The sequence below is a fragment of the Taudactylus pleione genome, unplaced genomic scaffold (assembly GCF_031769625.1).
Source record: "Taudactylus pleione unplaced genomic scaffold, aTauple2 ptg000913l, whole genome shotgun sequence".
Classification (NCBI taxonomy): Eukaryota; Metazoa; Chordata; class Amphibia; order Anura; family Myobatrachidae; genus Taudactylus; species Taudactylus pleione.
This window is the reverse complement of record NW_028285314.1, coordinates 393,281-412,115: the sequence shown is the minus strand read 5'-3', so window position 1 is coordinate 412,115 and position 18,835 is coordinate 393,281. Positions and strand designations below refer to the sequence as shown.

Here is an 18,835-nt window from a genome sequence, read left to right as displayed (position 1 = left end):
AGGGGGGTTTCCAAATGCTTGATTTTAGAGTGAGTGTGGCCAGTCCATGAAGAGGGAAGAATTAGTACTCAACCAGTTTTAATATGCATAATACACAGTGTATTGTGTGTCATAATTCCAGCATATGCAGGATCACAGTAACCCATTAGATGTGGCAGTAGGACCATCCTTCCTGAGCTGAATGTTTTTATTTTAGATCTGGGCACCATTCCAGAGTATTGGAGCAAGTCCGGGAGCCTGGAGGAGCAGCAGAAGAACCTAGCACTGCCCTGGACATATATGTACATATTGGGCTCTATAGCAGTGCATCCCTGACAGTGCATGTTTTCCAGATCTCCTAGTTGGTGCACAGGTTATTTATTACTGTCTGATACATGTTAAAAATCCACAGGTGGTGCTAATTATTTCATTTGTGATACTGAGAAGAACATGCAACACTAGCAAAATTCTATTATATTACTATTTCTGTATTCATGTGTGTGCTCAGGAGCAGGGTTTCCAGGCAGACGGAAACCCCCCTGCGTTTGCCTATGGGCTGAGCAGTTCCGTTGCCCATTCTCAGTAAGCTTACACAGACGGATGATCACTGTGGCGATCGTGATCGACAGTCACGATTGTGATCAGATGCTGCATATTTGGGTGCGGCACTCAAATCTGCAATGCTGAGACGTTAGCATGTGTCAGCGTCGCTGCTGCATGCAAAGATGCGTTGATCTCTGAATCAGGCCTTATAATATTAATGTGAAAAGAGAAAGATAGCTTGGGAAAGGGTCACAATGGCCTGAAATGTTGCTGTCACAAAATAAACATCCTGCTTATTGTATATACCGTACATTGTAGTGTCAAAGCTTTGCTATTATACCTTTTATTTTCTTCAGGCAGCTATAAACTATTATTCTTGTTGCTGTGGAGGAGAGTCCTCCTTTCCATAGTTGTATATCTATTAGTGAATAAAAATTGTGATTACTTTATTTTTCCAGCACTGTGAGTTTGTCTTTTGTTTTTTTTACCAACTTCATAAAACTGTAAAACAATAAACAATAAATGACAATAGTGTATTACCTTACAAAACAATGATTGAACATCCAAAAAGTATAAGAAAAAAAGAAAGAGAACTGTGGTGAGGGATTTTAGTAGTTTTAGTAGGATTAAATACCCTTACTTATAATATGTATCTCAGGGTCGCACTGGCCCACAGGAGTACAGGGGAAATCCCCAGTGGGCTCCCACTGCCTGAGAGCCCACCTAATCTCCAAATGTCAGGTCTCAGACAGTGCACTCAAATTACACATGTTACAGATATATTATAGATGAACAGCTGGGTTGGGTATGAAATACCGGCGGTTGGGGTGCCTGTTATCAAAATGCAGACAGTGGCATCCCGATGCTCAGTTTCCTGATGGGGATCGGGTAAGTATACTAACCCTCCCTTCTTGCACCCTAACCCTCCCCACTCCGCACCTTAACCCTCCCCGATAGTGCTTAAACCTAACCCTCCCCTCTTAGTGCCTAAACCCCCAGTGGTGCCTAACCCCAATTACCCCCCCAGAAGTGCCTAACCCTAACCACCCCCCCAAAAGCCTAACCCTAACCCCCCATAGTGCCTAAACCTCCCCCTTCCCTCGCAACTAACAGCTAAGGTGCCCCGGTAAACCTTCAATCAGGATGGCGGCTGTCGAGGTTCCGGAGTCGGGATCTAGACTGGCGTTTGGATTTTGACACCTATCTTTAGTCCCGGGTCTGGCTTCCGATGCCGGGATTTCAACAGCCGGTATCTTGTCCGCCAGCAAACTAACTATATCCTGAACAGATGAACACACCATGCAGTGTAGTATCCTTGTTATCTGCAGGCTATGTCCTCTCTAATGGCTGGCCAGGCCCCTGTGGTGGCTGGTCACACCCCCTGTGGTGGCTGGTCACACCCCTTGTGGTGGCTGGTCATACCCCCTGTGGTGGCTGGTCACACCCCCTGTGGTGGCTGGTCACACCCCCTTTAGCATGGGCCCCTACTGCTGCCGTCCCCCAATGGGCTCTTCATGCCCCAGTTCCTCAGAACACCATGAAAAGGAAAAAAAAACACAATTTGTGCAGCTCTGTATCTTAAAAACAACAATCTGTTTAATGACAAATTTGCACTTATTTAAAAACAACAAGATGCACGTGAGCGGCCAATATTTCCAGTCTGCGCATGGATCAGAGCTTCACCGCGCATGCGCCCAGGTGGTTACCACTCTAAGCTGCAGATTCTGCACTGGGCGCAGTCCCGTTTCAGACACAATTGACCGATGTTTTCAGGACTGCAAATGCGCCAGAGCTGCAGCGCACATGTCTCGTGATGGTGCTGCGGCTAGACTCGCAGTGCCCTGTTAGCCTCAGCCTGATTTGACAGGCATGCCGAAATCAGTGGCTGTGTCCCCGGATGCAGCATCACTGGCCCTGGCAACATAGTTTTGCTGGGCATCCTGAGTGACCTGAGGATTACTCATTGATTGGGCAGCACAGACGGTGTAATGGTTAGCGTTACTGTCTCACAGCAATGAGGTCATGGGTTCAATTCCCACCATGGCCCTAACTGTGTGGAGTTTGTATATTCTCCCTGTGCTTGTGTGGGTTTCCTCCGGGTACTCCGGTTTCCTCCCACACTCCAAAAATATACTGGTAGGTTAATTGGCTACCCTCAAAATTGACCATAAGTGTGTATGTGTGTGAGCATGTGTTAGGGAATATAGATTGTAAGCTCCACTGGGGCAGGGACAGATGTGAATGGCCAAAATATTCTCTCTGTAAAGCGCTGCGGAATATGTGTGCGCTATATAAATAATTGGTAATAATAATAATAATAATTGATGCTGTGACTGTTGGTTGTGATGCTGATCCAATGCTGAGTCTTTGCATGCAGGCAGCAGATCTCAGAGACCGGCAGTGGCTGCTTTCAGCAGATAGACATTGCTAAATTTAAAGATGAAATTTCAGTGGGTGTTTTTCACGGTGGTAACGAGGGGTGGCTAGCCAGGTGCGGTCGTGTTGCGGTCAGCGATTGCGTCCAAAGACGTGGTTGCACTGACACATGCGGCCATGTTCCAGACGGAGAATGTACACCTCCATAGCGCTGGCGCAATCTTCGATAGTGTGACCGTATAATTTCTAAAACCGAACAAATATTGTCACTTTCATCAAAGACGACATCATCTTTAAGTAAAACACTTTTCAAGGCTAAACTACAGACAATTCTGCAATATTAGCGGACACTGGTTATCACTTCCGGTCCCTAGAGTGTGGATTATGTCACTTCCGGGAACAGTCCAGCCGGGGAATACTTTAGAAGACACACGTGGCTAGGTTACCGGAAGCGCAAGCTGTGGCAACTTCAATTTTGTTCAACAAGATTTTCACGATCCCTTCAAAGAAGTAACCCCTTGTCCTAATGAACAGATATGACGGGTGGTAATTAATCCTCACTGTACGACTTTTGATATACGGTTAAAAGCTTCTTGGAAGTCCTTTCCTTAGATGGATGCCCCACTTCCGGGATCATACAGGAAGTGTTTACAACTTCCCCTATTTAAGACCACCCATCCCACACACCTAGCCAAGCCATGACAAAGACCAGCAGGTCGAAACGCGCCGGAAGCAGGTGGGTGGGTCAATAAGGATCGCCCTGGAAATCGTTTAAACTTTGGGACTGTCTGATTGACCCCCTAGAAATATCTGTAATATTTATTGGAACCAGTAACCTAGGGGTCCCACTGCTTCCACTCCTGGTACGTTCCGTTTCTTTATTTACATCCCCCAAGGGAGGGTAATTTTATTATTTGGTGTATAGAAGTGACTACTACACCTATACGATCATGTTGATTTATATGTGGACAAATGCTTATATATATATATATATATATATATATGTACTGCCTAGTAAATAAATTCTAATCTTTACACTGATATGTATGAGAAATCCTCTCATCTTATTAGAAATTGAAGCGCTAGTAATTCTTGCCCCACACACCATTTAATACGTACAGTGATGGATTAGTGCCGCAGACAATGGGCGTCTCAGTGGGAAGACCACCGGCCGCTGAAGATGCATCTATGGCAAATGAAAGCGGCTGCAGCTGCCATAGTGTGTACCTCAGAATCACCCCCACTGTCAGGACTCCCCCTCCCATATCTCATAATGTTTTAGAGACAAAGCCCCAAACACTTTATTTAAGTTGAATCACAATATTTATCTGTAGTCAGAAAGGTATGGGTATGGGATGCTGGAGGTATGGGTACGGGATGCTGGAGGTATGGGTACGGGATGCTGGAGGTATGGGTATGGGATGCTGGCTCTCTGGATCATGGCGGTCAAAATCCCGATGCCGGTGATAAAGTTAAATTCTGAATATTGGTTTGTTCAAATTAGATGCTGACATTGAAGATACAGTAGTTCACTAGAGCCTAACCCTGACCCTCCCCCTAACCCAACTACTTACCTTCAGTATCCCAGCGGTCGAGATGCCGGTGCCGGGATTCTGACAAGTGTCAGGATTCCAGTGCCGGCATTCTGAGTGTGCTGGGATATTGAACGTATCCCATCGGAAAGTAGGCTGTCTTCTGTGGTATAGACATTGGGCCTGATGCTGGGTTGTGGGCAGGTCTGAATGCAGTCGCATCTACTGTGCTTTAGCCAATTCCGCATGCGTTGCTGTGAACATATGCATCTGTGCGCATCTCCTGGCAATTCTAAGAGAAATCTCTCCATTGGTGAAATGGGTGTTTCTAGGCGTCAACTGGACGTGTGCACGGTAGAGACCCATCTGATGGGAGTATTGTGAGCTTGTAGTGCGGCATGTAGCCAGGGTTATGCCATATCAGTGTCGTGGTATGCCAAGGGGACACCTATTTCAGACAGATCCCTTGCAACTTGGGGAGGCTGAAGGAAAACCAGCTAATAACTGTGAGGGTGCCTGAGGATGCCCAATATGCCCAATATGAGAAAGACAGTGGGAGGGATGAAAGAGGGCCTCTACAGTGCACAATGGGAGGAGGAGCAACAAGACAGGAGGCAGGAGGCCGAGCACCTGGTTCACAATAACCCAAGTGGGTATCTATGGGCACAGGCAGGGATGGAGCAAGGAACAGGGATATCAATCCAAGTTGGGGTATCACCCTTCATAGCAACAGTGACTGTTGGGGCAACAATACTCAAAGTAGTACTGCTGCCCCTGTGCTGCTACACTGCTCTGGTCTCACCCTCTCATGGCAGACAGCAAGCAAAGCCTTGGAGATCGCTATAGTACTGGAAGTGGGCTCTAAAGGATGGCACTCATATGCCACATGTTGGCCTACAGGTGGCTTTTGGAACCAATGTGCAATGCATCTGTGTCACCCCTGTCTGTCTGGTGAGTGCAATGAGAGTGTCACTGGTGAGTGCAACATGAGTGTCACTGGTGAGTGCAACGAAAGTGTCACTAGTGAGTGTCATTGGTGAGTGCTATGTGAGTGTCACTGGTGAGTACAACATGAGTGTCACTGGTGAGTGCAATGTGAGTGTCACTGGTGAGTGCAACGTGAGTGTCACTAGTGAGTGTTAGTGATGAGTGCTATGTGAGTGTTACTGGGGATTGTTATGTGAGTGTCAGGAAAGCATGCAGTGTGAGTGTAAGTTTTGAGTTCACTGTGAGTGTCACTGGTGAGTGCAGTGTGAATGTCAGTGGTGAGTGCTATATGAGTGTCAGAGGTGAGTGCAGTATGAGTGTCAGTGGTGAGTGTAGTGTGAATGTCAGTGGTGTGTGCTATGTGAGTGCAGTGTGAGTGCCTTGTGAATGTCAGTGGTCAGTGCTATGTGAGTGCAGTGTGTCAGTGGTGAGTGTAGTGTGAGTGTCAGTGGTGAGTGTCAGTGGTGAGTGCAGTGTGAGTGTCAATGGTGAGTGCCATGTGAGTGTCAGTGGGGAGTGTAGTGTGAATGTCAGTTTTGATTGCAGTGTGAGTGCCAGTGGTGAGTGCTATGTTAGTGTCAGTGGTGAGTGCTATGTAAGTGTCAGTTGTGAGTGTACTGTGAGTGTCAGTGATGAGTGCCATGCAAGAAAATGGGTGGGGATAGTTATGTCATAGAGTCCTGAAATCGGGTATTAGGCTTGCATACACGTCCCAACTTGGTGGTATACAGGTGCGGCATGGGCGCCTGGTCATTGCGAGTGATAGCTGGAGGTGCCATTAAATCAGAAGGTGATTTATTATCGATTGAGAAAGACACAGGTTCTGCCAACCTGGAGCTTGGTGTGATGTGAGGAGGGTCTGTGCCATACACTGTCACACTGGGCGCAGTAATAGTCTCCTCAGTTAGACTCAACAGGTGGTGACAGTTACGCTCATACCCAGTTCTATCTGCCTGAACAACATAACTGTTGTGCCGGTCGGCTTCCTTTACAACAGTAGCAAGCTTATCATATCCTCGAGTGGTCTATGGTCTATATTCGAACAGCTTGTCCTGGGACCAACTGAGGGAGAGCGTACGCTGTACTGTCATAATTCCTTTTATTAGACATGTGCTTAGAAGGCAGCACTGCCTGCACTTGTATCTATAATTGAGGCTGTAATTGTTGTTTAGTGATTGGGATGTGGGTTCTGGTGCGATGTGATAATAACTGTTGGGCAGGCCTGGTATTCCATCCCGTTGTATGTTACGTAGGTTTAAGAGCACCAAACAGACATCAGTCTGGTCTCGTGCGCATTTCCCTAATAGATGCTGGGTGGAGCGAACAGCTCTTTCTGCCAGCCCATTGGATTGGGGATATAGTGGACTGCTGGTGATCTTTGTGAAATCCCAAGTACTAGCAAACATCTTGAACTCACTGCTCGTGAACTGTGTGGCATTGTCTGTGATGAGCTTCTGAAGTATTCCATGTGTGGCAAAGTGTCTTTTGAGCTTGGTAATGATGGTGGTGCTGGTAAGAGTGGGTAAATGATCGATCTCAAACCATCCTGCGTAAAAGTGTAAGAGAACCAGGTACTCCTTACAAAAACAGCAGCGGTGACAGACCATGGTAGATCTGGGATGTCATGTGGATGCAGAGGCTCTTTAGGTTTGTGTACTTGCAGGGCCGTGTACTGGCCACAAACAGAGACCTCCCTTTCAAGATCATGAAACATGGTGAACCAATAGAGCAGTTCCCTGGCCCCGTGCTTTGTGGCCTCCAGACCAGGGTGTCGTGGGTGTAGTTGTGTGGTGTAGTACTTTTGCAATGTGTAAGGTATAACAAATCTCTGACCTCGCAAAATGATTCAGTCTGACAGAGATAACTCATCTCGCATGGCAAGGAACTGACGTAAGTCTAGGGGAAGCTCCTTGGAGGACTGGGGGCCAGCCTTGCAGGACAACCTGAGAGAGACATCGACATAAATCATCAGCCAGAGATTCTCTCCATACAGGCAGAGGACAGGAATTACATGGACATCACATCATAGTCATCATCACCCTGTAGAGGAGCAGAATGAGGGAGGAACACTCTGGAGAGGGCATCAGCCATAAACATTTCTTTGCCACGCTTGTAGATGATGTCTTGGTAGGTACCTCTGTAATTTGAGCATCATCCTTTGAATACGGGCAGATACATTGTCCAGGGGATTTCTTATGATGGTGATGAGCAGTTGGTGGTCAGTTTCGACAGTGACTGGCTGTCCATAGATGAAATCATGGAAATTGTGGCAAGAAGCAAACACCAACGCCAGCAGCTCTTTTTTGATCTGCGCGTAATGCAATTCTGTTTCCATTAGGGCCCTGGAATGAAAAGCAATTGGTCTATTCTTCTGGAGGCTAACTGCACCAAGCCCACGCTGTGATGCGTCAGCTGAGATCACTACCGGTAGGTGTACATTGAAGTAGTGCGGAACAGGAGGGCTATTGAGTATGCACATAAGTCTTGACACCATGGTTCCAACCAACACCACTCTGTATCTTGGTGCAAAAGATGCCGCAGGGGTGCAGTGATCTCACTATAATTGGGGATGAATTTTGACAGGTGGTTAGTCAACCCTAAGAAACGGAGTTAATACCTCTTTTTGACCAAAAAGCCCGGGTAAGACCTGGGTTTTCAGACATGGTTCCAACCCAGGTCAGACCCGGGTCAGACATCATTTACACAGCACCATCGATCTAGGTTATTCTCAGGTCTGCCCTGCTAAACTTGTGAGGTCATAAAAAGTGAGAGGTGACTGCACCATTACACTGCACCATTACCCAGATCCATCCTGGGTCCGACCCTGGTAGCTATCTGGGATGGATTGTCAGGTCACTTGACCCGGGTTATTTTTCAGGGACTCTTTTACACTGAGCTGTGACCCGGGTAGACCCAGCAATAACCCAGGTTTTTGCCCTAGTGTAAAAGGGGTATAAGTTTGTCCACCGACAGCGGCATGTGCTCGATGGCCGCTATATTTTCTGGTTTAACACCTTGGTTCGTGAGGAGGTGACCCACATACGGAACTTCAGCCACTCTGAATCTGCACTTGTCTGGGTTGAGCTTTAAGTTGATGGCCCATATTCTTACCAATACCTGGTGGAGATGCTCATCATTCTCTTGCACTGTTGCACTGGGATCACTGTGTAGAGAGGAGGAGACAGAGCAGGAACGTACTTCCATTTAACATGAACACATGGTTATATCAGATACTAACTAAGGGCCTTATTCAGAGATCTATGCAATGGCGATATTTACGCAGATTTAGCGATTGTTAGCCATTGCGCATGCGTGTAAGCCGCACTATGCATGGGCAGCGATTGTTTTGCAATTATAACTGCACAGAGGATTCAGTCGCAGTGAGTGACAGGTAGTCTGCAACCGGGGTAGGTAACAGGGTGGTGGTTAGAGACGTGTCGGGCCATTTAAACTGCATGTTTTGGGTGTGCATAAATTAGCCGCTGCGTCTTTGCTTGCAGCAGGAGAGCCCCTGGCGTGACTGGAGACCCGATGTGTCTGCGTCAGCTTAGACTAATGCCGGCCATACACGCTACAATTATCAGGGCGATCCGCTTTGTCTGCGTCAGCTTAGACCTACTCAGAAGGCTGGTGGCCGCCTAACCTGCGTTCCATGTTTCCGGTGTGTACGCTTTTGTGTGTGAGCGGCGGAGGTGAGATGCTGTCAGTGGGCGTCTCTAAGCATTAGCATATTTCTGCAGCTGCGATTGCTTTAGCGTACAGTACATCTCTGAATCAGACCCTAAGTCACCTGTGCTCAAGCATGGATATCCTTACAACTTAGACTCTAAGTGGGTCTTGAGAGCTCAGAAGCACTGCATCACATTGTGATTTTACTGTGATTTTTTGAGAGATTCAATATTAAAATCTGTTATAAGTTAACAGAAAGGGATTTGGGGTGGGATATTTTAAATATGCTCCGTAAAAAGCTGACATGATATAATTTAATAGCAATTTTAGAGATAAAATACAATCCTCACAGGGAAGCCCATCCTTGTATCCTTAACACACATGCTCAGGTGTGTGTGATCATTACCTGCCCCAGGTGGGGGTATTAGCAGCTGATAGGAGGGGTATAAAGGGCTGATCGCTGCAGTCCTCTCTTTGTGCTGTGTGTCCTGCAGGCAGAATGGGGATGTGGGTGAGGTGGAGTTGGCTGCTGGTGGTTGCGCTGGTTTATGGATCAGAATTTGCCAGTGCTGGGGGACCATGTCTTGGTTAGGCGCCAGTCAGACAGTTGGTGGAGGCATTACCAGCCCTCTGTGCTGGGTGATCCTAGAGGTTCTCATGTGGGAGCTGCTTGGCCTGTGTCTGGTCTGGTGTCTCCCAGATGGGGTGCTCAGCCTGTGTCAGGATGGGGGTCCCCTGTTAGGTATGATGGGGGGGCTGCTCAGTCTAGATGGCTGGCATCACCACAGAGCTCTCCTATCAGTGTGCAGTGTGGTGAGGACACAATGGTGGTGACTGTGATGAGAGACCTGAATGGGAAGCTGGTGAAGGCCTCAGATCTGAGCCTAGGACCCCAGTCCTGCAAACCTGGTTCCCAGAGCTCTGATACCAGTGTGGTGTTTGAGATTGGCCTCCAGGAGTGTGGGAACGCAGTACAGGTAAGTGGGGGATGGGGGGGGGGATCCTGGCTGTGGCCTAATGAGATTATGCCTCATGTCTGTCTATTGTAGGGCTGTAGTCTCCTGAGTTGCAGCTTCTGTATTATGTATTACTGTAATGGTTCTACCTCACAGAGAATGAGCAGCTGTGTATAATGCAGCTAATACAGAAGTAGGGGTGTTTGTATTAACCTCTTTGCTCTATATACTGCACTGCCACTTCCAGACATAGGGATTTTCCCATGTTCTGAAGATGACTACTGGCTACAGCTGACTGTTAGAGTGAGCTAATGACCAGCAACTAGATCCATTATACAGATTACACTGATCAAGTATATAACAAACTGCTGTGAAGGGATGTAGGCAGGAAGCCGGCAGTTGAAGTTGCAACCGCCGGCTTCCTGACAGTGACATCCCCGGCATGGGATTAACGCAGGGAGTCTAAATACCGATGCCTATCATTAGGCCCATGCTGAAATCCTGACACCCGGCATACTGTACCAATCATAGGTAAGCCGGGTGTTGAGAGCAGATGGTGGTGGATGGGAGTTATGTTTAGGGTCTCCTGGGGGGACTTGGGATTAGGCACCCCCAGGAGGGCTAGGGAAAAGGGGGGGGGGTTAGGTTTAGGCCTCCCCCCTGGGAGGGTTAGATTTAGGGTGCGGGGAGGTTAGGTTTAGGCACCCCTGGGGAGGCTAGGGGGGGAGGGTCAGGGATAGCCTTTATATTTACCCTGTCGGGATCTCCATCTGCTGACTTTCCGGCATCTGTTTCATCTGCTGGGCCAAGGGTGTATCTATAATGGGTGAAATGTGGGGGGGCCCGCACCACACACCCTGCACCCATATTGTTTAAAACTTACCTATCCGAAGGTCCTGCGCCAGGTGTCAGCGCTGTGCAAATGCCAGAAAAATACCACCACTGCCACTTTTCCAGCATTTTGCGCTGTAGACTCCAGGCACACCCTAGTGCCCAGTCTACTTGTGCTCCGGTGGCAAGCCAGCCATGTCAGTCGGCAGCTGGCCTCTGGGAAGAGGGGGCCCGGGCGGGGAATGGGCATGGGCCACCTCCTCTCTAAAGATGCGCCTGGCGATATAACATATCTATTCCTCTGTGAAATGTGATCTCTGCAGAATTGCATGTTATCCCAGCATGTAAAGATCTCATGTAATGTGTGGCAGTGTGTGGTCAGGCTTTCTATACCCCTGAGAACAGGCTATAATACACCGTTGCATTGGGATGCTAAAATGGCTACAGAACCACAAGTCCCAGCAATCCATAGCAGTTTCTGTGTGCTGGGACTTCTCTTGCTGGGTAACCCTGGCCTTGGTGTTAATTTCCTGGTGCAGATTGGTAATGTTATCTAAGTGGTACCTACACTCCAGTCCAGAAGCATTCTTGACGGGTCATGTTTTTAGGATTCATGTCTGTGGAAGGTGGGATAACTGCTAACCCTGCCAAATTGATTAGCTCACCTGTGTATTGTAAAAAAAAAAAAAACATTATGATATGGTGGTACATAAGGACTGGAGGTTAGAATTACTGTCCTATAACAAATAAACAGACCTACATCTGAGCTGGGCCCCATTTGTACAGACAGGTATGATATGTAACATAATGTAGGGTCATTTATATACACTAGTGACACAACTAGGGGGGATATTTACTAAAGTGAGACTAGAAGACCAACTAGATACTACTTGACATTAAACTAGCACCTTCTAGAAGATAATAGTTAGAATCTGGTTGCCATGGGCAACATCTCCACTTCTAAACTCTCACTTTGATACACTACATAGAAGTAAGTTTATTAATCAGGAAGGATAACTGATCTGTATGTAGTACTTGTGTCTGTGTAATGGATATTACTCCATGTCCTCAGATGACTGCAGATTCTCTGATCTACATAACCAGTCTGTCCTACAACCCAAAGCCCTCCAGCAGTGTCCCGATTACCAGGACTAACTCTGCCGTGGTCCCCATCCAGTGCTTCTACCCCCGGTGAGTATGAATCAGAGGGAGGGTTATAGCTTATTGATGAGTGGGAGCTGCGACACTAGTGACTCTCAGCCTTGGTCTGTGATGGAGAAGTTGTGCTCCTGTGTAACATTACAGGTTCTGTGATACTGTTGGCCTCACATAGCATCCCCCCTCCGCCCCACCCCTCTGACCCCAGTATCTGGTCTGTCTTGTACAGATTAGGGCATCACCAGCGTATATCCTGTATAATGCAGTGATCTTCCCTAAAGCGCACCAGCTATTATGCTGTATTGGTGACTGACATGTCCCTTCCTGAGGCTGTGATGTTGGGATCTGACACCAGGAATTTTTCAGGGTCCCTACCACTCCTGAGGTCTGGTGAGTTCTTATTTTTAATGCTTTTTAATATCTCGGTATTGGAGCCTTTCTGATATTGGGATAATACCCCAATGATTAAAGTTCACTAACTTATTGTCCCATGTCCTTGGTTCTTGCATTAGGCTGACCTTAAGCCCGTTCTCCTCCATTATTTTACCCAGATGTTCTAGATATAATAAACTATCTTGTGTCTTAGGCAATGGGTGACAGCTGTGTGTGCATATGAGACAATGGATGACTGCTATGGGTACGCAAGCCAACATCGGACTGGTGTGTGACAATGGGGAACTTCCATACACCTTCAAAAGGCGGGTAGCTGCTTCTTGTAATTGCCATGTGCATGCTGCATCTATACACAGGAGAGGGGGTCTGGGGGCATGCCCAGTAGCTCCTGGAGTGCTAGGCATGCATCCAGTGTGACAAAAATCGGCATGGCTTTTTCCATGAGACCACAGCCCCTTAATTTTTTCTGGCGGGGGCAACAATATGCCTGGGGGCGCCAACAAATATATTCGCTTAGCAAAACTTTTTGGCTAGGGCCGTACCTAGTCTATTAGCTCATTGGTGAGAAATTAATTTCTCACCAATGTGACTTTAACAGGGCTAAATCTGATTCCATTCTTCTCTATCCCCCCCACCTTGTATAGACATGGTAATGTGAGCAGTGAGGCCATCAAGCCAACATGGGTTCCGTTCCATTCCACCGCATCCTCAGAAGAGAGGCTGTCCTTCTCCTTGCAGCTGATGATTGGTAAGTGAGGTGGTGGCTATGATGGTGCTGGGTCTGGTTTAGTCTCCAACCCTCTGATTACCTTACAGATGACTGGAGTGCCCCCAGACCTTCCTCTGTCTTCCAGCTGGGGGACATGTTCTACATAGAGGCCTCTGTGGATGCTCAGAACCACGTCCCTATGATGCTGTTTGTGGATAGATGTGTGGCCACGCTGTCTCCTGATGTCCAGTCTGACCCTCACTATGACATCATTGCCTACAATGGGTATGTTATACTAGTGTCTAGCTGCTGTGGTCATGGCTCTACTTTCTGCTAAACCTGTCCTGTTGTGCAGGTGCCTGGTGGATGGTAAGCAAGAAGATTCCTCTTCTGCCTTCCTTTCCCCAAGGACCCAGCTAAACCTGCTCCGGTTCATGGTTGATGCTTTCCGGTTCACTGAGACAGATGTCTCTCTGGTGAGGACTGGCAGATAAGGGTGCACAGTGTAAATAGGGAAATATTCATCACTCACAGCATATTTAAATGAAGTTATAGTATCACCTAAAGTTGCAAAAACTTACTGTTGGTCTTCAATGAACAGCTTCCTCTGCTTTTAGCTCTTTATACATTGAGACAAAGCTTCAAAGTGGTAATTACTTCTCTTCTGGGTATGTACCCAGCCAGTGTAATGTGCCTCCATTAGGCTGTGGTTGCACCAGTACTAGCAAGGAGACTGGGGCACATTTATAATGGGTGCAGTAGTGCACACGGACCCCTGGGTTCTGTGAGGGCCTGCACCCATTTTATTTTTTTCATACTTTCTTCTCTGATCCTTGGTGTAGGACTACTGAATTAACACATGGAAAATGGGTGCCACAGCCATTTTCCCTGCACTTTGTGCATGCACAGTATGAAATCACCAGGAAAATGGCGGCTGCACCAATTTCCCAGTGAACTGCACATGCACTCTAGTGCCCAGAGCCTACTGCTGCTGTCAGTTTGCTGACAGCAGCTGAGGGAGAGGGGAGGGGGCCCTGGGTGAGGATTAAACATGGGGCCCACTCAATATGCCCCTGCAAGGAGTGCAGCCAAGGATCCCTCTTAAGAGTGCTGAAGTAGCCCACTTACTTATGGGGGTCAAGCTGCAGAAAGATGTTCCAGAGCTTGGTAAACTTCACAACTTAGACACTGATGGGAGCTGCTTTTCTTGCTCTAAAATGGAACCACCTATATAGCTTCATGGGATAATGACAAATCAGGCATCAACAGAATGTCACCAATTATGTTCTAGATCTATATCACCTGTTACCTGAGAGCTGCTGCAGCCTCTCAGACCCCGGATCCATTGAACAAAGCCTGTTCCTACAGCAAAGCCTCTAGAAGGTGAGACACTGTGTAGACCCCTGAGTTAAGTTACTGGTGTAATGGGTAAACTGGCTGACTTCTCCATTTCTCTTAGCTGGGGTGCTGTGGAGGGTACGAATATCTGCCAATGCTGTGACACTGGGAACTGTGCTGCCACAGTTGGTCAGAGCAGGAGATGGGAAGTTGTGCATGGGAGACCAAGAGGAATGGGGAAGAGAGAAGTCGGTGAGTTCTTCATGTTACCAGGCACTGGACTGCCAATTCACTTACACACTGCTGAAACATGTAGTTTGACTCCATGCATATGTCTGAGCTGACCACTAAAGCGCAATCTCACTACCTGTAATAGTAGTTGGGAACTGAGTTTTAGACAAGTCCTTGAAATTACATATTCCCCCAATGTTGCCATGGCTCACAGTAATGTATTCATTTTTACACATAGTGGGTTAGTACCAATGAGTAGATGGTAAGTAATCCTAGGAAAGTGTAACCTCTTTACCAGTGCCTTACACCTCATGTATAACACTGGCTAAATGTCACACTTCTACCAGAAGTTCTGGCTGCTTGTATTAAAGCCTAACCTCTCCCCCTGCAGGTTCTCATCCAGAGGAACATGGACTGGCCACACTTGGGCCTCTTCTGGTGATTGGAGCAGAGTCTAACCCAGCCCCTGGTGCAGCACTTAGCCAGGCTTCCAGAATGACAGCAGGATCCAGGCCTCTAGAACTGTGGGTGTTGGTGGCCATTGTCTCCATCAGTCTGGCTGTTGTAGCTGTTGGTCTTGTGGTGGTTGGAAAATGTGTCGTAAGGAGATTCTCTCACCAGGAAGTTTTATAGAAATAAAAATATTCTGGAAACCATTTCTGCATCCTTGTCCTCATGTATCCTATAATCCAGGTGTGAAATGTAATAGAGCTTTAATTATTGACAAGGTGGATCCCAGAATCTGCCTGGGGCTCCCTGGCTTGTTATGTAATGTGACACCCCAACTGTTCAGGTATATGGTGTCACCTAATCTTACCAGATTTGAATGAGTTTTTACTGGCTGCAGAGGTATGGAGGGATTACAGGCTCAAATTGTCACTAGTTTGGTTTTGCATAAATTACAATTAAACCCTCACACAATGGGTACCAATCAGCATATGACAAGTTATAACTTCCTTTCTTTAGATCTACTAGAAAATCACACTAAATCAAAAATGTAGTTTCCAATTACACTGGAAATTGGTGGGAGACTTTGTTTATCCCATCCACATCAAACACCTGCAAAATGATGAATATTCCCTACCAACATGGAATTAAACTCTTTACAGGAAAAATTATAGCACTAGTTCTGAATAACTGGTTACAGTGAACTAACAGTTACACTGTCTATTACACACTAAACATGGTAGTCACTTACTGTATATCAGCAAACATAAAAATGTAACACTTAATACACTTTTTTTTTGTAATTGCATGCAGCCTAATACCAACAATACATTCAGTTTGTTCTCTAGGTGGTGCACATATTAGTTGATTTTGGGATGTTCCTCTTTTGCTAAAGTTATTACTCAAATACTGCTGGAGAGCTCTATTGTAGTATGTTGCCTGGGGTGAATGTTTTGCAGCCTATTTAACTTTTGCAGCCATTTGAAGTGCTTACAAGGAGTTGTCGTCTTGCGCTGTTATCCCTGCGGACTCTCTAATATTTAGATGATGACTGACAGGATAGCTAAGGCTGTTATGTATTAATGATAAGCTGTTATGGATAGTCTGACCCGTGGTGCAGCAGTATGTAATATAGTAAATGTCTGAATCCTGTCCAGTAAGCTATGGCTGCTGTCAGTATCTTGGTTACTAGCTGTACTGGGTATGCAAATGATTAGGCTATGTTCACTATTACCAGTAATTTATATAGTACACACATATTCTGCAGTGCTATACAGTGAATGTTTTGTCCATTCACATCAGTCCCTGCCCCAGTGGAGCTTAGGCAGTTCCCTACCACATGCTCACTAGGGTTAACTTTGTTTGGAGTCAATCTACAGTACCAGTATATTTTTGGCTTGTGGGAGGAAACTGGAGACCCTGGAAGAAACCCCACACAAGCACAGGGAGAACATCAACAGTTGGGGCAATAGTGGGAATCTAACCCACAACCTAATTTCTGTGAGGCAGTAACGCTAACCATTACACTGTCTGTGCTGCCCACTATAACTGACCCCCTGCACTCCTCAATTGCTCTGTAATGTCTATTGCCTCAGAGCTGTGGCTATAATGCAGGATTTAGCTGGGGATTGTTACCGGCCTCTCCGGACATTGGTTCTGCTGCTTTAAGGAGATCTGGCACTACCCAGTGCTATTTTTACATGGGATACAGGCTATTCTCTGCTTGAAGCTTATATTGGTCCACCTCCAATCCGGCCTGTAACGATGGGACCACCTTCAGCTTTTCACCCCTCTGCTGCAGGCTGTCACAAGTACTAGGTGGAGGTCTCTGGTGCCAGCAGCTAACCGCAGCTGCTTTGTCCACAAATTGCCACTGTCCCTCATGTGCCCCCCTCAACCACCTGCAGCTGCTTCCAGTAGATTCTGCATCATGTGACCACCTGCTGGCTCACCACATACCACCTGCACCAGTACATATATTTTTAGAGGGGTTTTAAATACATTAGTGATGCCCACTATAGGCTTAAACAGTGTTTTGGTGGGATATCAAACGCTTTCTGAGCACAATGGCTTTTGCTGTCGCAGATCTAGATCCCTTGTAATTCCCCCTTCCTATCGTTAACAAACATCAGTGTGGGAGTTCAGCCTCCTCCGCTTCTCACAATAGGTCCTTCATAATTTTCAGCCCCAGGCTCACGTAGCTCTTAATCCGGCCTTGAATCTGATGTTCAGTGCAACCTTGGACAATGCTATTTTGTTTTAATGTGATACAGTAGAACACAGGTTCTCGGGACCCCAAACAGTGCATGTTTTGCAGGTCTCCTCACAGAATCACAAGTGAAATCATTTTCTCCACCTCTGGATCTTTGAACATGTGTCAGTGAGTACTGAATACACCTGTGCACCTGCTGGGTGACCTGAAACAACATGACCTGTGTGGGGTCCTGAGGACCGAGTTTGAGAACCACTGCAGTAGAATGATGTGACATCAGTGAGACATCTAGTGGTGGCATAGCATAGTACATCTTATACCTGGTAAATCACGATGTTAACAAGTGATCAGAACCTATCAATAAAGTTTATTTAAGAAGATTTCTAGAACAAGTGGGACTGTGCAGACATATACAGCAACTGTCCAATTCTCATATAACACAATAATCCAATATTAGGGCCGGATTCAATTAGCTCGCAACAAGTCCTCAGGCGCCACTTAAAACAGATGTCTTTCCGCCCCCTCTGGAGGCTAGAACTGAAAACCGTGGTCAGTAGGGCATTCTGCCCTTATCGTGTGCACCACCAACGTGTTAGCTCATAGCTCTGGGCACTTATCCTGGAATCTATGGGTTAACGAGCATTAGCTGTGGATTCACCGGAAAAGGGGTTGTAATTGAATAGCTCCTGGACAGAAAAGTCCCTTTTCCTAGCACGGTAAGTATTGAGCCTAATTGAATCTGTCCGTTAATATTTCTAATAGTGTAAAACCAATAGAACTAAGGGAATATGTGTTATATGGTGGTCTCAGTTTTTTTTTTTAATCAGTTTTTGCTACTGGAGGCCATTACCTTGAAACTTTACTGGAATTCGAAATCCTGTTTGCACTGGATAATTGAGATTCTGACAGCCTAGTGCGAGTGGCATATATGTTTCACACGTATATACTGTACGTCACTGTACATGTAACCAGCAAAGTATGTTCTTGCAACCTGTATTTGAAATGCCTGCATCTGAGTACAGTGTGGCCAAGAAGTTGCATGGAATAATCACACAAAGAGCATCGTTTGGAGCAATAATGAGATTTATATATTAACCAGTACATGACAAAGTAAATCTTTCGGCTTGTACTTGCTTATGGCGTCATTTGTGTTTCTTTCATCATTTCATGTTACTTTATTAGGGGTCTATTTACTAAGCAGTGTTAGGAGACAGAGTGAAAAGTGATAAGGTACCAGCCAATCAGCTCCCAACTGCCATCTCACAGGCTGTGTTTGAAAAATGACAGTTAGGAGGTGCTGATTGGCTGGCACCTTATCACTTTTCACTCTGTCTCCTAACACTGCTTAGTAAATAGACCCCTTAGACTCTTTCTACAGTAAATTGGTCTTTGATCAATGTAACAATCACAATCAGTTACTGACAATACAATGCTTTATCCCAGCCATTATCTGGTCATCATGGTACAATGGAAC

General features: G+C 46.5%; 1 protein-coding gene across 1 annotated transcript; it reads left to right on the top strand.

Annotated features, from left to right (window-relative positions):
- The first annotated feature begins 9,637 nt into the window (after positions 1-9,637).
- LOC148473732 (zona pellucida sperm-binding protein 3-like) lies at positions 9,638-15,350 on the top strand. Its single transcript, XM_088459531.1, has 8 exons — positions 9,638-10,063; positions 11,946-12,064; positions 13,069-13,172; positions 13,241-13,418; positions 13,489-13,609; positions 14,425-14,516; positions 14,593-14,723; positions 15,094-15,350. The coding sequence occupies exons 1-8, from the start codon at positions 9,911-9,913 to the stop codon at positions 15,333-15,335; spliced, it is 1,140 nt and encodes a 379-aa protein (XP_088315657.1). The 5' UTR covers positions 9,638-9,910; the 3' UTR covers positions 15,336-15,350.
- The last annotated feature ends 3,485 nt before the right edge of the window (positions 15,351-18,835 follow it).